We start from the raw sequence: 20322 nt of genomic DNA on the forward strand, positions 1-20322 counted from the left end.
TATATATATATATATATTTTATTGATATAGATGAACCTTAACTACTAAATTAATCAAGTTAAAGAGTTAATTTTCTCTTTTAAAAAACTATTCACGACAACTTTTTATATAATGACAATTTTTAGTGACAAAATAGTCACTAATTTAGATATCAATTTAAAATTTAAAAATTATTGCTAACTAAAATAATTTCAAAAAATTAGAATTGATCAATATTTTTATTATGAATTAATTTCTAACTTAATTACTAATATTAATTATCAATATTTTAGTTAAAAAAATCAATAAGATTACAAGTATAATTGATATTTAAATTAATCTTTAATTAGAAAATTGAAGTAAAAATAATTTTTTTTTTAAATTTTAAATGGTCACTTCAATAAAAAAGACAAGCCAGCTCACTTGTCCACTTTTTACAAAAATCCTCCCTTTTCCACTCCACTTTTCTCCCAACTCTCCTACTCTAAGCCACTTTTTTTCTCCCCCTCTAACTCAATTACAACCATTTTGTGAAACAGAGGCGAAAACTGGGATCTCTGCGACATACTCCACTAATCAAACTGAACATATCACTCCTTCATGTAAGTGATTTCCAACCTTCGTTTTATTTCTGTTCTCCTGTTCTGGAGCTATGGTTCCTCGTTGTTCTTGTTTAGAAGCTCACTTTTTGTCTCCATGTGCCCTTGGATTTCAGTTTCTTAAGCTGTATTGGGGTTGTGGTGCTCATCTCCACCTAGGACTTTCTTCCCGTCTAGAGCAATATCTGTTTTGAGGTAAGGGAAGTCAGAGTTTGTAAAACTTTTGAATTACCTTGCCTATTTTTGGTCCTGATTAATGTTTTAAATGCTTGTTTGATGTTTGTGCTCGCATAGAAATGAGTTGTGTGTTGTTTGGTATCAATGTCTGTTGTTGCATGCACGAGAAAGTGAGTATTTGTCGAGAAAGTGAGTATTTGTTGTTCTCGCACAGGCGAGAAACCTCTAGCCCAAGTAAGAATAGTAGAAAACTCCCATTTGTTGGTGCGTGAGTTGTCACTTAAGCGAGAATTCTCGCCAAGCGAGAAAGTCTAGCTTAAGCGAGAACTCACAGAGGTGCACTGTGCTTTCTGTTTGAGGTCTCACTTAGGGAAGAAGGTTCTAGCTTGAGTGAGTGAACCCTGCCACTTGAGCGAGGTCTTCTAAATTTGTGGTTGGTTGAATTCCTTTTAAAAGCATGATGTATGTAATTATCCATGTATGTGTTGAACTGTATACGATGTGTTTTAACTTGGGATGATGAATTATCATGAGATAAAATGTGGAATATGTGGGAATTTCATTGAAAAATTCCTTTGGTGATAAAGTAGTGTATGTAATGATTTAAGGATTTAAGTAAGGTTACATTTCGACACTCTAATGGATCCGTCAGTCAGACCCACATAGAGTAGACTGGTTCATGTGGTGAGAGTAGTATGAAGTCCTAGTCTCTAGCAGGATAATGGTTTTAGATGATCATGGATTAACCTTGTGCGTGGTAGGGTGAGATCCATTGACAATGGCTCTACAGAGCAGTAGAGACCACCAAAAGTGCAATTTTCTAATGAATCCGATCTCATTATATGTATTAAGATAATTGAGTTAAAGGGTCATCTATTGTTTTCTATCACATGTTATTTATGCTTTGTAACTTGCTTAGTTAAAAATTCTTTTCACTAGCTTACCCTTTTACTGTTTGTGCTCTGTTTTCTTGTGGTGTTTTCTTTTTGCAATGATCACCAATTTTGGTGTGGAGAGATGAGGGAGCCCTTGGTAATCGTTAAGATAATGGAGATATGCTCTTTAAATTAGGCATACTAGTTACTTTAGAGCATCTTTTGAAAAACTTGTCTTATATATTTCTTTGCTCCATTGAACAATCTTCTGCCAAACTGTTTTATGTCTTAAGATGTGTTTATGACATTGTTATGTTCCCAGGATATTTCTATTCGAGTATATTTTGGATAATTGTAATGGTTAATCCTAATATACTTTCTGTCATTCATTTTATTTTATTGTAAAATGTAATGTTTTGTTTATTAGAAATTTTCTACTAAGTGAAATGTCACAATTGATCTTTAGATATATTTTTAATCACTAAAATTGGTAAGTAGTAATTTCTTATCGTCACTACTTGAATCTAATAAAAATTTAAATGAAACTATATGTTTTTTTGGAATTTCATGTAAGTTTATGTGTGTAATATATATACATATATTTTTTTTCTCCATTTTAGTTGACTTAATTATGAGAAATTTAAGGAACTGAGTTAGTTAATTAATTAATTATTAGTAAACATATGTCTCGACCCACACGTTCTATGTACCATTAGAAAAAAAGAAAAGCCCCATCATTTTCTACATAGAACCCAGACAAAACAAAGCCCCACCAGTCTCATATTTCCAGTTCCCACTTTCTATTGTGCTGCAAGTTCGCCACCACACTTTATCGGCTACTAAACACTCATTTCCTATCTGTCACAGAAAAAGAACCATTTCTTATAATCCATCTTTGACGTTGACTTCCTATCCTACCTCCCAACCTTAACCCAATGTCAATGCCCTTTTCGCTTCATCACTTCCAAGCCAAGACTAATGTAGCTTAACCCATTCTTAAATAAAACTCACCGTTTCACACACTCTCTCTCTCTTTCCTTTTGTTTAAGAAGTTGATGCTCGATTTTTTGTTCTCCACTCTCTGAATTCCTTCAGAGCACTTTTCCTATTTATTCCCCTCTCGGATCCGTCTCCGATCAATGCGCTTCTGATTTTCTCTCTCTTTCGAGAATTCCGCGAAATCGTTTCTCTGGATTTTCTGCTGCGTCTTCGTCTTCTGACTGTAACTGACAACAGCTTGAAGTAATTCACTAATTCTCCTATTTTTTTCTTTATCGTTTCTGCGTTTTCTGCTCTCCTTACAAATTAGAATGAAATCAATGCTTTCATTGAGCTAACTTCTTGTTTTTGCGCAGTTTGTGAATTGTGGCTTGGAGTTATAGCGATGGCGTCGAAACGAAGCGCGAAGTCCAAGGGATTACGATTGAGCGGCTCCAGAGCTGGTAATTCGCCGACGTCTTCAACGACGTCGTCTTCAAAACAGTTTCTAGAAACTTCCGTGGATGGTCTGAGCTCGCCGGCGTCTTCTTCCGCTCGGAGCAAGACGCCGTATTCGTTTTCCGAGAGCGTGCCTTCGGACGCGAAGGAGAATGTGACCGTTACGGTGCGGTTTCGTCCTCTGAAGTAAGTGTTTGCGTTTCGGAGTTGTGCGTCGTGGTTTTGAGTTTGTTTGGGTTTTAGCTTGATTGTGGTTTGTTTGTGGAGTGTTAGTCCCAGGGAAATTCGTCAGGGAGAGGAGATAGCGTGGTATGCTGATGGAGAAACCGTGGTGCGGAACGAGTATAACCCGTCCCTAGCGTATGCTTACGGTAAATATATGCAAATTTGACGTTCATGAATATGATTTTTGTTGTTTTCTCTCGTTTGATTGGTATGGACTGTGAAATTATAATGTTATGTGTTTGTAATTTGGGAAGTTGAAAATATTGTACATCATTTGGTATTCAACTTCTCTTCGATTTATTTTCTAGAATATAAGCTTTTGAAGGTGGTAGCAGGAATGAATGGTGAGGTTATTGCGGACACGTTGGTTTAATTGATGAAACCAAAGCTAGAAGTATTAGTATCTTTTTTGGGATAAGAGGAATAAACTTTTATAAGAAGAAAGAAAGGAATATTAGTATTAAGAGAGGAAGGATGAGACTCATCGTATGGCAAAACTAATAGGAAAGCAAGACACTATACATAAGCAAAACAACTAGTCATACACAATAGCTCTCCAATTCCTTTCGAAATGTATGATGGGAACTCCTGGGAAGAATCTGTGTATTGAACACCAAAGAAAGGCTAAGCAGATAAAATATATGATACATTAACATTCTAAGCTTTGGTTATTAACGACAGGTACCAAAGTACAGTGAGCTTGTACTACTGAGACATCCGAAATTAATGATTAGGAAATGACAATTTTTCAGGACACATCACATGCCCAATTATCAGTATATGCTCCCAAGCAAGCCTCCAAATTTAGCATGCTGTTAGGCAATGTAGTAAATATTTTCCACTTTTTCGAATTAGAACAAGACATTTGATTGCAAACCTGGGATCAAGCAAGTGTATTTTAAAAGGAAGTAGTTGGGCTTCAGCTGGAAGGGCCCATTTTGGGGTATTTTTCTGTTATGAACTGTAGCCATTTACTTTATAGAAAGGGAATAATGGAATACTGTCACGGGACTTCTTAGAAATAGAAAGCTGTGAGGAGTAGACCAGACCTCTTAAAATATCTGGAGTCTCAAAGGGAGATCTTCCCATTTTTCCAATAAATATTGTTTTTTATTGCTATTTCTTTCGAGACTTTTACTAAAATCAGACACATGGTAGTCTGTAACATAACTTTAGCATTTATCTTGTCGAGTGCCTGCTGAATAAAGGACTTGATCTAAGGAGTTGGGCTTCTAAAGGGTATGTCAAGAAAGAGATTTTTTCTTTCTTTCTTCTAGGTCTTGAGATGTGCGATATTGGTTGGGGGATCAATAAACTCATAAAGGACTCAAATTCAGAAGCCTTCTGCTGTATCCTAGATAAATACATTTCCTAGAAATGATGGGGACCTGACTACTGTGACTGCAATGATATGGTGATGATCAAATGAAGCAATACCGGAGAGGCAAGGAAAAACATGAGAAATAAATATGCTCTACGTCAATTCTTCCAAAATCTATTGCAGTTTCACTGATTCCTACTCTTCTTTATTTTTGTACTAATTATTGAATGTGGGAAACAAGTAGATTTTTTCTAACGAAAAGCAAAATTGTTTTTTTAAACAGAAAAACCAAACTTGCCCTAACCTTCCTTTATATTTGTCGCCCAACCAAAGAAACTGTTACCTAAGCTTAATCCCGTGTTATCCTTTCTGGAATTATCAAAAGACGTTAGAAAGAGAAGGGGGGACTGCACAACAAGCCTGAATCATCTTAATCTGACTTCCTAATGAAAAACAAAGGCACCTATCCATTATTTTTCTCTTTTAGATCTTTTATTTTGATCGTAGGGTCTTAAAATAGTGTCACTTGAGGATTTTCTTCCTTAGAAGTATCCTGAAATAAGAAAATGAGTCCAACTGAGGACTTAGCAGTGGGAACCACCTGACCATAGTAGTCATGGAATTGAGAAACTGATTCCCTACTTTATTTCTAACTGACCCACTTTTGGTTTTGTTAATTTCAAGTAAGAATAGTTGACGTAATTTGAAGGTTAATGATATAATAAACCTCTCATGATCCTCTGAGAAAAGATTCTAAATATCATGATATTGTACAATTTTTGCAAATAAAATAATTTATCATATGGATTTTTTCTTGGGAAATTATCTTTCTCTCCCTCTCTTTATTTCATATGTCAATCCTATGTATTTATTTAAGTTTTTCCTGTTACTTGTAGATCGTGTCTTTGGTCCCACAACTACAACTAGGCAGGTCTATGATGTTGCTGCTCAACATATTATTAGTGGTGCTATGGAGGGCATCAATGGTAATTGGCAGATTGAACCTATTGCTTCTATTTGATTGGCTAGATTAAACTATAAATATGGTCTTGCTATGATCAAATTATCCTTGTTATGCAGATTAGTTTGCGAATGTATGCTGTAGAATAACACTAAACACTGTTATGTCAACTAATTTAGAGTCTATAATTTGATTTGTTTAGTTTGATATTTGCAATCAGCTGTTTGTTTGATACTAATGCTCTTTAAAAATCAAGTTTGATATTTTGACTTTGGAACTGTGTCAATGGTATTGACACTTGATGGACCATTGACAAAAGTTTACTAAGAATTGCCATCCATAAGAATTTGATCAATATGTGTAGAAGCCATATATTTTCTGGCTTCAACTGTTCACTTACCTTATGATTGTTGATAAAATAAGATTGCGAACTGCTCAAATGCTTGCTTAGGGAGGTAGGCCAGATCATGATGTAACCTCTAGAGGTTTGAGATTCAAGATCTTAGCAACTGGTTTCACATATTGTTGTCGTTGCATACAATAACCAGTTGGCTTGGACCTTCACACGATCAATGCAGAAAGAAAGTGAGGTAGGTAACTTGATCATTTGGACCATGGAGCATTCCCCCTATGGGTGATACACATGCAATTTCATTTGTATGACAACCTCTTTATAGTGATTCTTTCTTCTTTAAGTTGGTCATTTCAATTAAAAGCAATCACGCATAGTGACTTATGTCTCCAAGGAACTAGAATTTTTCAATTGCATATTGGCTTATTGAGTAACTTACAATTGAACCATTCTTCGATTTTGTTGCAGGTACAATATTTGCATATGGTGTAACAAGTAGTGGGAAGACTCATACAATGCATGTAAGATCACACTTCAAAAGTTTTCTTCCCTCATCTTTTTGATCTTTTATTGGTAGAGATCAAATATATTTTGCATTGGAGAAATCCTAACTGAGTCAGGTAAAACCACTATCTGGAATTGTTTCCAGTGGAGGATACATGTGGTCTCTACCAAAATAAAAAAAAGAAATGTATAATAAATTTATTTATATGCTTATTTCTATATGGCCTTTCCATGGCAAGGTATTTGCATATGGTGTATAGAAATTGATGATGACCAATATTAATTGCGGGAACTTTCACCCTCTTTCCCACTTAAATCCCATATCACTATGACTATATAACAGACATAATTTACAATGGTGATTGTCTGTGGTAAGCACGCATCATCATCACTAGTGCTTGCATTAATAATCTCATCAGTCTCTAGTGTAGTACAACTAGTATATGTACGTTACAATTAGACTGGTAACATCATAGTACACTTAAAAGTTAAAACCAAGATAAGTTTTTTGTATTCCTTCGTAGCCTCTTAATAATATATCACAATACAATTTTGGATATAATTTAATTTTTATCTTTTGAAATAAGAATAAATAATTTGATTGATCTTATTGGCTATTGTGTTACACGATGATAGCACTTAGTAAGATAGGAATTTGGGATACAGTGTATAACTCTGGGTCCATTTGATTTACACAAAAAGACAAACCTAAAAGTACTTGATTAACCTTTGAATTTTAAGAGTTTTGGGACAAGACAACAGGCGTTGGAGATGACAGAACAAAAACTTTTTGTTATTCTGTAAAAAAGGGGCAACCTTTTGCTCCAAGTGCTAGATCCTTAAAAGAAAAAATTATGCATTCTCTCCCTCACTCTCACTCCTCTATTATATATGATAATTGATCAACAAACATAAAACAGCTCTGTATTACTACTTAAAATATGTAATGCTATATTATTTTATAATGAATAATTAAATATATAATAATATACTATTTTATAATATTGAACAATAGTATAAATTGTATTAAAAGAAAACAAGTGAATTATGGTATTTTACATTATTTTGCTTGTGCCGTCCATTGTTCATCAAATGATGCACAAGATAGAAATTTGTTCTAAAACTTAAATGCCGATGTTGTACCAAAGTATGTCCTAAAAGCACCCAATATGCTTATAAACTCGTATTTTCCCAGGGTGATCAAAGATCTCCGGGAATTATACCTCTTGCTGTGAAGGATGCTTTTAGCATTATCCAAGAGGTATGTTGAATGCCAGTTTTCTGTTGCTTCTGTTTATTGTGCTTCTTATTCTATACATTATAAATCGGATGATCCTTTCACCAGACTCCAAACAGAGAGTTTCTTCTTCGAGTTTCATATCTGGAGATCTACAATGAGGTAGGCTGCTTCTTGTTCTCTATCTTCTTGCTTGTCTTCATGTTGATATTGACTTCCTCAAACTTAGTTATTTTATTCTGTGCTGTGCATAAAATGAAATTTAATGAAATGTTACTTCTACCCCTAAAGCTTTGGTTTGATTTCAGGTGGTTAATGATTTATTAAATCCAGCTGGACAGAACTTAAGAATCAGAGAGGATGCTCAGGTGCTGATTTTATTTTTTTCTTACCTAATTTTAACATATTCTGTCTTTATTCTTGATAACTAATTGAGATTAAAGGATGGATTAGGTTATTTTGATTTCCTTTGATTGATTGTTTGTGATCTCTAGTCCAAAATTTTTATAATCAAGTATATTAACCATAAATGAGTTAGGGTCCATTCATGTGAATCAGTGACTTCAAATTGTGGCAGTGACATCAATTTGTTATGTAGATGGATTCTATATAGCATCATGGGCATTAGGCGGGTAGATAAGTGTTTCACTGTGCATTGAATATCGGTGGTTTGTTTTGTTGTCATATAATTCCCTTGCATAACTTCAGTGATTAGACACTGATATTCTTTTTTTGATTGTTTGTTACTAAAGAATTTCAATAAACTTACGTTATGGAATTTGATTTAAACTTTGGTAATCATCTCCAAACATCATCATTACCGGGAGGATGGGGAGGAGAAGGAGCAGATCTTAACTTATTATTATGTCATGTCTTGACATTTCAGCTTTGTAGCTTGTATCTTTCTTTTTAGTGTTGTTATGAGACTTTATGCTTACTTTATTAAGCACATTGATGAATCTCATTGATATAATATATTTCTAATTTGTTATCTTTATGTTATTAACTTTTCTTAATATGTTTGGCAATTTTTTTCTGTTTTATTTTTTCAATTTACATTGTATGCTTACATATTTGTCTGCAGTGTTGTCTATCATATTGTGTGACAGATTTTTGTTTTTCTTCCATGAACTGCCATAAAAGTTGTATATTCATGGTAGATAAAGGTTTAGGGACTAAAATAGTAATGAGCATAATTGTTGAGTCAGAAGTTGTCCATATCTTCTCTATATTTGGAAGAAATGAAGTAACCAAAATTTTGTGAGGTTGAGTTAGATGTGAAGTTCACTTCTTAATATGATACCAAAGTATATCTTAGCAAAGTTTGTCAGACTTATTGTATCTCTTGCCATCGAGCCGTTATCAGACCACCTACAAGTGTTTGGTCCCACACTCAAGATGTACCGTCCTTGGCATGAGAGGATGTGTTGGAGATCCCACATCGACTAGATATATGATTAAATTATGATATATAAGTAGGTACACTTTTTAAGACCCGAATCTACTTTCTTCACTCCTCATCTATATGAGGATGGAGTCTCATGTGAAGCATACTCTTGTTGCTAATTATTGGAAAGTGAAGTTTTTGGATGATTAAGATCCTCACATCATGAGGAGAGTGAAAGAATCCGTGAGAGAAGGAGACATTATTACCCTACTCGAATCTGAGGGGGAAGTTAAAAGGTTGAGTTAGATGTTATTAGGGCCTATACTAACAAGGTTCTATCATGCTACTTGCTATGGGTCACTATTTGACCACCTATGAATATCTACTCTCGTGCTCGAGGTGTTCATTTCTCAGCATGAGCGAGTGTGTTGTAGGTTCCACATCAACTTGAAATATTGCCAAATTATTGTATATAAGTGGATGCAAACTTTATTTTACAAGCTAGAGGTTGAGTTAAACTTAAAATCTACTTTCTAACATGAATCATCATAATATTAAGACTAGTCAATCATATGGCTATTAAAATGCTTAGTAGAAGTTATGCAAAATACAAAACTGGAGTATTTTGAAAGAGACCTTGTGACATTTACATGTTCTGTTAATTCACATAGAAAATAGTATGTCCATGCTGCACATGATGCATTTAGTACTCATTGGTATTAGTGTTCAGGAAGTTGCACTTAATTAATAGTAGCATAGGAAATAGTCCATTAAGTTAAGAACCTATGTATATGGATGTCTTGCATTACTTGTGCACTACATTTTACTGAATAATATAGCATTCCTTAAATACTCTCTAAATATCTTATCGTCTCTCTCCCTCTCTATATCTCTCCTTGATATTAGAGGGATACCATATCACTGTATCTTTCTGATTTAGTAGTGCATGCAGTAATGAATTCCAGGAAAGGTTTCTCTTGATCTTATAAATAATTGTTGGTCGTTGAAGTTTTCTTTTTCAATGTTGTTTGTGCTACTTTGATTATAAGAGCAAATGAGAAACATTTAGCTGCAGCATATTCTCTCTAGAAAGATTCTGTTCTCTCTTTCTCTAAATTTCCCCCTCTAAGTTCGACATGTTGATTAAATGTAGGGAACCTTTGTTGAGGGAATAAAGGAAGAGGTTGTACTCTCCCCTGCTCATGCACTGTCCCTTATAGCAGCCGGAGAAGGTATATATGCCAGCTATTTTTTCTTCTGAATTGTTCTAGTTTGTTTGTTGGTTTGCATAATATATAGAAGTCATATTTTGTTTTCTGCTTGTTTCTTTAGTGGATAGTTTTTGGAGTTTATGTAATTTTTGAATTATCACTGTTAAGACCCATAAGAGAGAACACATTTTCATTGCTCTGTCATAGACAAAAATATGGGTAAGGGCACTAGAGAGACTTACACAGGCTGTAACAAATTTTCATGTGGCGAGAAGTGTGGGAGGCATTGAAGTAAAGCTAGAGGCTGACTGATGGTTAATGGGAAGAGGGGGAAAATGAGAGGTAGGCAATCAATGCGGGTAGTTTTGGGTTGTTTTTGCAAATGGGCAAACGAATTTCTCTTCTACATCTTTATTCCTAGCTCTCTATCTACTGCATTTTCCCTTTGTAACCAGAACACTTTTCTCTAATTTTCCCTATTAATATTCCATGGTAAATTCTGTTCCATCACTTTGTTTGGAAGTTTTCTTTTGGAAAATTTGTTATGCATTTAAAATACTAAGCATATTGATGGACGATTTTTAATATGATATTCTCACTTAACACAAAGTAGCTGCATACAACACACGAGGCTTATGGATGGGTGGTTTGTAAATCCTAAACAAACATGTTTAACCTTTCCTGTTAATGATCTTGTGAATTGGATTCCTCTATAACACTACTTGGTGTGCCACTGCTGAGTTATGTTATTTAATTTGATAACAGAGCACAGACATGTTGGGTCCACAAACTTCAACCTACTCAGCAGCAGGAGCCATACAATATTTTCCCTGGTGAGTTTGTGATACATTAAAGGGTTGATAATATATAATTTTTTTATTTAATTGGTATCAAATTTCTTTTATAGTGTCCTAGCTATATTGAGATTGATACATGTTCTGTGTGTGTTCACATCTTGACACATACTTTCATGTAAGCATATAATGCAGCCCTGTAATTAGTATTCCGTTCCTGCACATATTACTTGATCGAGTTACATTGGAGCAAGTCTTGATGACCATCTTTCATCCAAGTTCGAAAGCCTTTTTATAATCCTCCTTATTCTTGACATTTGCTTTTCCTTCATATGTTAAGAGTTGTTTTTATGAAGAGATAATTTTACTGTTTTAACTTTTGGCTGTCTTGTGACAGACTGTAGAGAGTAGTCCATGTGGTGAAAATAGTGAAGGAGAAGCAGTAGCACTGTCTCAATTGGTAATTATTGAATTGTGTTTTAAAAAATATTTTCCAATTCCTTCTCATTGCAGAGATGTTATATTGCAATATTTAACCTTTTTATTATTCATGCTTTACAATTTGCTACTGTAACTTACTTTTCTTTTGAAAAATATATTTTACTTATATATGCAGAACCTCATCGATCTGGCAGGTTCTGAGAGCTCAAGGGCTGAAACAACTGGCATGAGAAGGAGAGAAGGATCTTACATCAATAAAAGTCTTCTAACTCTCGGAAGTGTGAGATCTCAAAATCTGTTAGCTGGTCCTATCAGATTCTCTCTGTTTTATTTGAGATACCTGTGTTTTTTCACCAAATTTTGCATGTTCTGTATCTGTTAGATTTCTTTCTTTATTGTTGTTGTCTAGTTATTCATTTGTTATTGTCAATCATGAACTAGACTACAATGTACTGAAAGGGGATAGAAAAATATCAGAATTTAAGTTAAATCAGCCATATGTTTAAATATCTAATCCACCAAAACTTGACAATTTTAAAGATAACGTGTCTAGAATCAACTACCCCTTTAAGCAGTTGGGTGAAAATACTTGAATGGCTTTTTATTACATCTCTAACACATACTTGTTGGACTTGAAAATTGATAATGCATAGGCTCACCTAACTTATGCTGAAATTTAAGTTTTCATTAGAAGAACAAGGAAAGTGAGTATTGAAGTCTAGATCGCCTCGACATTAAGGATTTGAGACCATGTCTTGAACTAACTCTCTCAAGATTAGGCTATTAGGTCATCATCATGTTTGCAGTTGTTGTGTTTGCTGAGGAGTTCACTTCTGAAAACGGTCATGAAATTTTTCTCAAAGTTCGTAGGTGTGCATGCAACCTAAAATGCATGAGAATCTTAGATGACAAAGATGATTGCAACCATGAGCATCATTTGATCCTGTTTTCCCAAACAATATCCTCAAGATTCGATTGGATTGATTGCAAATATGGAGAGGAAATCTGGAGCAACAACAATGGTCTGTTTGGTTTAAGGGGAGGGGATGTAATTAAGGATGATGGAATTAAATGGGTTTGCTGGGTAGGATAGAGATACATAGGAGAGAATGAATAAATGAGTGCCCCCCAACCAGTACTTTTGCACTCTCTTACTCCCTTATTTATGTTGCTCTTTCTATCTTTCTCGCGTTTACTCTATTTTCATTTACCCTATTTCTTTACCTTTTTTTGCTTGGATTCTTGTGTGTGTAGTTCATCAGATGATGTATCATACATCCTCCTTTCTTTCTTTTACCATTGGTCCGGTTACCTTCATACACTTCCCTTTTCTATATTCTACTAGAATTTGGACTTCTTCTTTGCATTGATGTATTAGAAATATGATTTGATTACATTAAATAGGAAGATGTGATATGATTTGATAGGGAAATATCTTACCAACTATTTTGCATCATTAGATATTGATTTTGTTCCTTACTGTATCACTTCTTCATTATAAATGAGAATACTCATGTCTGTATCTAAGACACGAAATTCATTACATTCCTTCTTAGTTTCTCTCTTATCAACATGGTACTAGAGCAATATCATCCTCCATGGTTGTTTTGTCTCTCATCCTTTCAACAAATTTACTCTGTACATGTTTCTCATCCAAAACCTGTACATATATATATGGTTTTCCTGAATGTGCACTTCATTATAGCTTTGTGAAGTGTGATTAATTTCGTTGTGCAGGTTATTTCAAAATTGACTGAAGGCAGACCTAGTCATATACCTTACAGGGACTCCAAATTGACTAGACTACTTCAGTCTTCTCTCAGTGGTCATGGACGTATATCTGTAAGGCTTTACTTTTGTATAGATATTCAGAAATGTGATTATTTTATTAAAATAAATATTACTATGCTGATCTTTTGTGGCACAAAATATGAAACATGGCTATTCTTACATTTTACTGTCATTTAAAATACAGCTCATTTGCACGGTAACACCTTCATCAAGTAATGCTGAAGAGACACATAATACTTTGAAGTTTGCTCACCGGGCAAAGCACATTGAAATACAAGCAGCTCAAAACACGGTATATTGAAGGTTTTTTTTTTTTAGAATTTTATTTCTATATAACTGCACAGTACAAAATACAAATGCTGCTCCTAATCAGGGTATTATTACCACGCTCCCTTTGTACAATGCAAAGTACAATATGCACTCTATTCAATCAGCCTACTAAGTAAAACACTCACACATGCAACACTCCACTCGTAAACCTGCAATCAGCCTACTAAGTAAAACACTCACACATGCAACGCTCCACTTGTAAACCTGTTGGTGTGATCTCTCCCCGTGGTGGTCAATCTTTGAATCAAAGCCAACCTTAAGATGAAGTTATTCTTGAGAATAGGAAAATAATTTCATTAAGTTTCTGTCAAGTCGAATATTAAAGTTTACCTAGGCTATCCCCTAGTAGTGGATTACTTGAATATTACCTGTATTATTACCTACTGTGCTGTGGGCACATGTCCAGGGAACCTTATCCATTCTAGACCTGTTTAGCTGCATCCCAGAATGCTTAATTGAAACTGGTTGCAAGTAATTTGAACATGAAGAATTTATGTGGGATGGTATTTTAGAAGATTTTCTATGTTGTTGAAAGGAGTATCTAGTTGGAATGAGACGCTTTAAATTCAGTCGTAAGCCATTTCATGTAGTTTTGAAACAACATTTTCTTGACTTTTCACTTTGTTGACCTGCCTCTGGCATTTCTTGAGGAATTATACGCTGTAAATATTTAAAAAGATTAGAAGTGTCTTTTATTTGATGTTTTTCTTTTAATGAAATCCTTCTATCTGGGAATCACATCCTGTAATCTCGTAGCATCTCTGCTCCCTTAACTAATTTACATGTTAAATTGAGTCTACAGATAATTGATGAAAAGTCACTTATCAAGAAATACCAGCATGAAATTCAACGCTTAAAGGATGAATTGGAACAAATGAAGCGGGGTGTTGTCTCTATTCAGCCGAAAGAAACTGGTGAAGTTGACTTTGTGCTCCTAAAACAAAAGGTAGATGATGTTATATTATCAGACTTTGTTTTTTTTTTGGTATCTTTTTTTGGCTTAAAGATGGTTTTCAGAATGTGATTTTTCTATAAATATTTTCTAGATATTAATCATAAAGGTAATATAGGTAGTTAATTTTTAAATTGTTTTTGCTCTAAATGATATCATAATTATAGGTGGAATTGGAAATGGCTGTAATTAACTATGGAAATTATTTTGAAGTAAACTTCCTTCATATTGAGTTCATTATTATTCTACGAAATTCAACATTCTGAATTTAAATAGTTACCAATTCTTGTGTGATGTATAAAGCTAGAAGATGGTCAAGTCAAGTTGCAATCAAGATTGGAGGAAGAAGAAGATGCTAAAGCTGCTTTATTAGGAAGAATTCAACGCTTGACTAAGTTAATTTTGGTCTCCACTAAATCATCTCACTCAACTAGATTTTCTAACCGTCCTGGTCATCGTAGAAGACATTCTTTTGGGGAAGAAGAGGTATTTCTCTTTATAGATTAGCTTTATCAACTTTTTCTTCTCTAATACCAAGAATTTAAATTGTTGTTTTACAATTAACATAAGAAGACGATATGCTGCTTACTTCTTTACTTGTATATACATTTTTCTAATTATCAACTCTGTCTATAGTTGGCATACCTTCCATACAAAAGAAGGGATTTAATCTCAGATGACGAGAACACTGATCTGCATGTTAATTTAGAGGGGAATGTGGAAACAGCTGATGATTCTTATAAGGAGGAGAAAAGGACAAAGAAACATGGGTTACTAAATTGGTTGAAGATGCGGGTAAGTTGTCTTTTGATTCCTATGTTAACTTAACCACCTATATATGCTATGTAAAGACTAAATAAAGAAAATAATAAAGAATTATCTTAATCTGTGGTGAATATTCTGATTCTCACGCTTACTAAGCTTTAAGCTTGTGACTAATGAAAAATTAGCGCTCTTAAAGGAAAATAAAGAACTATAAAGTGGCTTCATAAAACATGATGAAAAGAAAAGTCAATATTAGAGTATGATAGATGTGTATTGCTAGAAAGATATCTGGCAGGGTGCCTAAATTGATACGGTTGTTTTACGGATATGGGGCAATTCGTTCTGTAAATTACGAATATGGGTCACTTTTTAAAAAAATTACAGACAAAAGCAAGTCGTGACAACAAATGACACGACTTTTGACTTGGGAAACTGTAGTTGTGAAGGTCAACGACATATTCAATTATAATTAATTACGATTAAGTAAAGTCGTGCAAGATGTGAACAACTTCGGTGCATCTTTGTTTGACCTAAAGTCATGGCAAATTCTTCAAAACTTGAGTAATACTGAAGTCATGGAGGTCCTGACGACTTTAGTGTATTTTTCATGTAGTTGAAGTTGTTCATGGATGAGATGACTTTGGTGATTAATTTTGTACTGAAGTCGTGAGATCATCACAGGACTTCACTGATTCATATGTGCCTAAAATCGAGCAGTGCTGGCACGAGTTTGAATGTGTCTTTTTTTAATTCATTTTTAAGGTGCGTGATTTTTGTTTTGAAAAAATTTGGGAAATATAATTGTTAATTGTGAATGAGTTGGAGTAGTATTTGTAAAATTGTAACAAATATTTATTAACTAAATATAGTTTAGGGTTTGTATGAGGATATCATAGAAATATTAATAAGTCATTATATCCAACAGTTTTAAATCAGATTCAGTTAGATTTATTATTTCTTTACTTTAGGTAATAATACTCTCCTATCCATTTTTACTTTGGTTTCCCCTTAGTTGTGAAATCATCATTGGGTCTTCTCAAATTTATCATTTTTGCCTTAGTTTCATGTTTGTTTTTTCTCATTCTAATTAAAATTTTGGAAGCTCTTTTTTCTTTATCAGGAATTTGTTTGAAGTTCATTTTATCGGTTATACTTCACAATTGAGAATTTTAATCATCATTCCTGAACTTTCTTGGCTGCATATAATCATGCAAGAGTTTAAGTCTTCTGTGCAGCCATGCATTTGTAACCTGAGTTTAACTTTCTAGCAAATATTTTAATCATGATTTAACCAATATAACTTTTCTTTGTTACATTTGGAAGTTCTTTGTGCAACTGATATTTCTCAAAGTGGTATGATGGATTTATTTTGTTGTATTCTTATATGTTAAAGTCCTGTTTCTTCAAGTTCCTGCATTTCACTATTTTTTCTTTTATTCAGAAACGAGATACTGGGTTAAGTGCCTTTTCAGGCACCAGTGATAAATCATGTGGAACAAAATCTGTTAGCACACCTTCTACTCCTCTTGCAGAAAGTAGTAATCGTGCGGAGTCCAGACATTCCCATTCTCTACCTGCACAAAGCTCTCCATCGGTAGATTTTGTATCAGCAACAAGAGAGGACAAAGAAATTCATGAGGATAGAGTATTGGGACAAGAGACACCTTTGGTATTTTCTTGACTGCTTTTATTGTTTCTTTCTGCATCTTGAGAAAAATGCTATTTCCTATGTCATTTGAATTTGATTATTTTGGTGAAATAATTGATGTGAGATTTTCGTTATAATCTAAAAAAATTAATGCTAACAGAACAGGCATTTGAAAAATCTCACATTCTCTTTGTTTTGCCAAAACCCATTAAGCTATTTATAAGTCATTTGAAATCACCTAAACATATCTCAGTTTTGGTAGCAATGCGCACACGCACATATAGAGGCAGAATCACATATTTTTAGTATCCAACTTCTTACTCTGTTAAAATGTTATTATATAACTAAGAAAGAAAGTAAATTATTATTTTCTATTCCTGAGTGTTGAGTATTGTCAAATATTGTTTATTTGGTTTGTGGCCAGATTCTAGTATTGTAATGATTTTTATCTATTGATCCTTTTGCATATCTGGGCAAGTGCTAGACTTAGCTAAAAGAGTAGTATAGTAGTCATTTGTTAAGTCCAGTTTGATGAATCTTTCTTAAAGTACTTCTTTTGTTTGTGGGAACCTGTCCCTTTTTTGTCGTAATCCAAATTGATGAAATATGGATATGTACATTTAAGTTATTGAAGTTCTTGCTAGAGATGTGATCAGTTTTTGTATGCTATGGCCATATATACTTTTTATTCTAGTTGTTTTCTTCTATTTTCTAGATAAGCGTTAAATCAATTGATGAGATTGATCTGTTGAGGGAGCAACAAAAGATTCTGTCAGAAGAAGTAGCTCTTCATTCAAGCACTTTGAAGAGATTGTCTCAGGAAGCTGCAAGAAACCCTCAAATGGATCAGATTCATGTACGTTACTATTTCAAAATCAATGTTTGTCTTGACTAGTATGATAGCTTTCACTAATATGGCAGTATATCTGAGAGTTGATCTTTTTGTGGTTAATTTATGCCAAGGTGGAGATGGAAAGGTTAAAAGATGAAATTAAGGCTAAGAAGGAACAAATAAATTTTCTGCAAAAGCAAATTGCTGATTCTATCATTGCCTCAGATAAGTTGGATGAATCAGGGGTATCGCTAGTATGTTCTTGTGACATCATTGTTGCTTTTGTTTCACTTGTTACTTCTCCAATTCAATGCTGGTTGTTTTGTGCTGCAGAATCTCACCGAGCTAATGACACAATTAAATGAAAAATCCTTTGAACTGGAGGTGACCATATATAAATCTTGCTATATTTTAGTCTTTAATTGAAATTCAAGTATTCAGCATCAATATGTCTTCTTGTGGAGCTTTTTGATAGTATAAATTTAAATCAGTTTTTGGTATGTAACCAGAGTTAGTGTTGTTCAAATCAGAACAAAAAGTAGATATAATTAAGTTAATTGTTATAATTGTTTTTGTAAAAGCCATGGTCTGATCACACAAGAAGGCGTTGCTCTGATTATAGTATTAGCATATGCAGTGTAACTTCCACAATGAGCATACATTGTTTTCTCATTAGTCTTGCGTCACCTAACCTTTTGCTAATTCAGGTCAAAACAGCAGATAACCATATAATCCAAGAACAGCTTAATCAGAAGGTGAAAATGCCTATATAAATTTGTACGAAATTTCTTGCAGTCTTCTTTTTGTGTTATTAGCTAAGCAAAAAATTTGGCATTCTCAGATCCGTGAATGTGAAAGCCTTCAAGAAACAGTTGGCTCTCTGAAACAGCAGCTTGCAGATGCACTGGAGTTGAGAAACTTAAGGCCTATATCCAATCATTCTCAACATTTCTCTGTAACCAAAGGCTACCTTGAACCTTACCTTGAAAAGGAAACTGCCACGATAACCAGTTCTAATGAAAAAATTCTTTTGCAACAGCAGGTATATATTTACTTCCTTGTGGGATCTACATTGAGTGGTGCTATTATAGTTTGGACAGGCTAATCCCATTAGATTTCTTAGTGTCACATTCCACTCTGGGAGTGTGATAATTAGCACTATAATTTAACCTTATTCCAAAACCATTTGTCATTCCATAAGCATCTTAAAACTAGCATAAATGTGTTTTTGAATGGAAATATTGACCATGTAGTGAGCACCCAATCTTGTTTAGGTTTCCTAAAACCTTCCACGCAAAATATGCGTGTGTTAGTTATTATATACCATTTCAGTTTTCTTTCCTCTTTCCGTTTTTGGTAATGAAATTCATCCCACAGTTTTAGTTATCATTGAACCGCTATACTTGCGGAACTACTTCCTTGTTTGCGAGTCATCTGATCCAAAGGAATTTTAACATCAAAGAGCAAACTAAACTCGTGACTTGATTTAAAATTTTCACTTCGAACTTCCTTACAGTGAAGGAGAAGAAAATACAATTAGGCAGATAGGAAGCGTCTACTATATGAAAATCAACTAACATTTACATTTAGTATTTGTGATATACTCAAGCTATTATTTCCACTTAACTGTACAATTGGTTAGGCAAGCGAGATAGAAGAGCTGAAGCAGAAGTTGGCGGAACTAACAGAATTAAAAGAACAGCTAGAAGCTGGGAATCAGAAACTGGCAGAAGAGAGTTCATATGCTAAAGAACTAGCTTCTGCTGCTGCCGTTGAGCTTAAGGCGTTGTCAGAAGAAGTTGCGAAACTAATGAACCAGAATGAGAGATTATTGGGTGAGCAGGCTGTATTGAAGAACTCTGCTGCCCAACGTAGAAATAGTGGAAGTGGAACAGTCCGAAGTGTAAAAAGAGAAAGTCATGTTAGAAGAAATGATCAGGGTGGTGGATTAAACTCTGTTATAAAGAGAGAACTGGAGTTAAGTAAAGAAAGGGAACTTTCATACGAAGCTGCTCTTTTAGAGAGGGATCATAAAGAAGCCGAGCTTCAAAGGACGATTGAAGAATCAAAGCAAAGAGAAGCATACCTGGAAAATGAACTTGCCAACATGTGGGTTCTTGTAGCTAAGCTAAAAAAGTCACAGGGAGCTGAAACTGATGTTTGAGAGGGATTAGAGAGTGAGAGAGAGTGAGTGAGGTGCGCAATGATTGGAATCAGGAAAGTCTCCAACCCAGTTTGTGTATACGAATGATGATTGCTTCCCTCCTAGCTATCTTAATGATTTTCCACCATTCTTAAAACAAAAGCAATTGTTTTACTTTCATCTCCATAATTTCTTTTTGGCACATTGTAGCCTGCGTTTTCATAAAAAAAAAAAAAAGAACTTTAATGATTTAAAATTTAAAATGTTTCGTGATAAAATATATTTCTTAGTTCATGTTATCAAAGTTTTTATTTACCAATATAGCTCCACTAATGATGGTAAAATATATTTTAGTCAATGT

General features: G+C 34.1%; 1 protein-coding gene across 5 annotated transcripts; it reads left to right on the forward strand.

Moving 5' to 3' along the window:
• Positions 1–452: 452 nt before the first annotated feature.
• Positions 453–20135, forward strand: LOC114190972 (kinesin-like protein KIN-7K, chloroplastic). Of its 5 annotated transcripts, XM_028080074.1 has the most exons (25): positions 453–581; positions 695–773; positions 2986–3253; positions 3341–3438; positions 5510–5599; positions 6395–6447; positions 7626–7691; positions 7776–7829; positions 7976–8035; positions 10208–10286; positions 11031–11098; positions 11457–11519; positions 11676–11780; positions 13238–13342; positions 13476–13583; positions 14424–14567; positions 14877–15059; positions 15210–15368; positions 16780–17007; positions 17702–17842; positions 17950–18072; positions 18152–18202; positions 18526–18573; positions 18660–18860; positions 19461–20135. In XM_028080074.1, exons 3-25 carry the CDS (start codon positions 3015–3017, stop codon positions 19980–19982), a joined length of 2988 nt encoding a protein of 995 aa, XP_027935875.1. In that variant the 5' UTR covers positions 453–581; positions 695–773; positions 2986–3014; the 3' UTR covers positions 19983–20135. The 5 variants fall into 5 exon arrangements, with proteins under 5 accessions (XP_027935875.1, XP_027935876.1, XP_027935874.1 ...); XM_028080075.1 differs by lacking the exons at positions 453–581; positions 695–773 and adding an exon at positions 2421–2872 and having other exon boundaries at positions 17950–18063; XM_028080073.1 differs by lacking the exons at positions 453–581; positions 695–773 and adding an exon at positions 2422–2872.
• Positions 20136–20322: the final 187 nt, after the last annotated feature.

Source organism: Vigna unguiculata, chromosome 7, assembly GCF_004118075.2.
Source record: "Vigna unguiculata cultivar IT97K-499-35 chromosome 7, ASM411807v1, whole genome shotgun sequence".
In the NCBI taxonomy this organism is placed as follows: domain Eukaryota; kingdom Viridiplantae; phylum Streptophyta; class Magnoliopsida; order Fabales; family Fabaceae; genus Vigna; species Vigna unguiculata.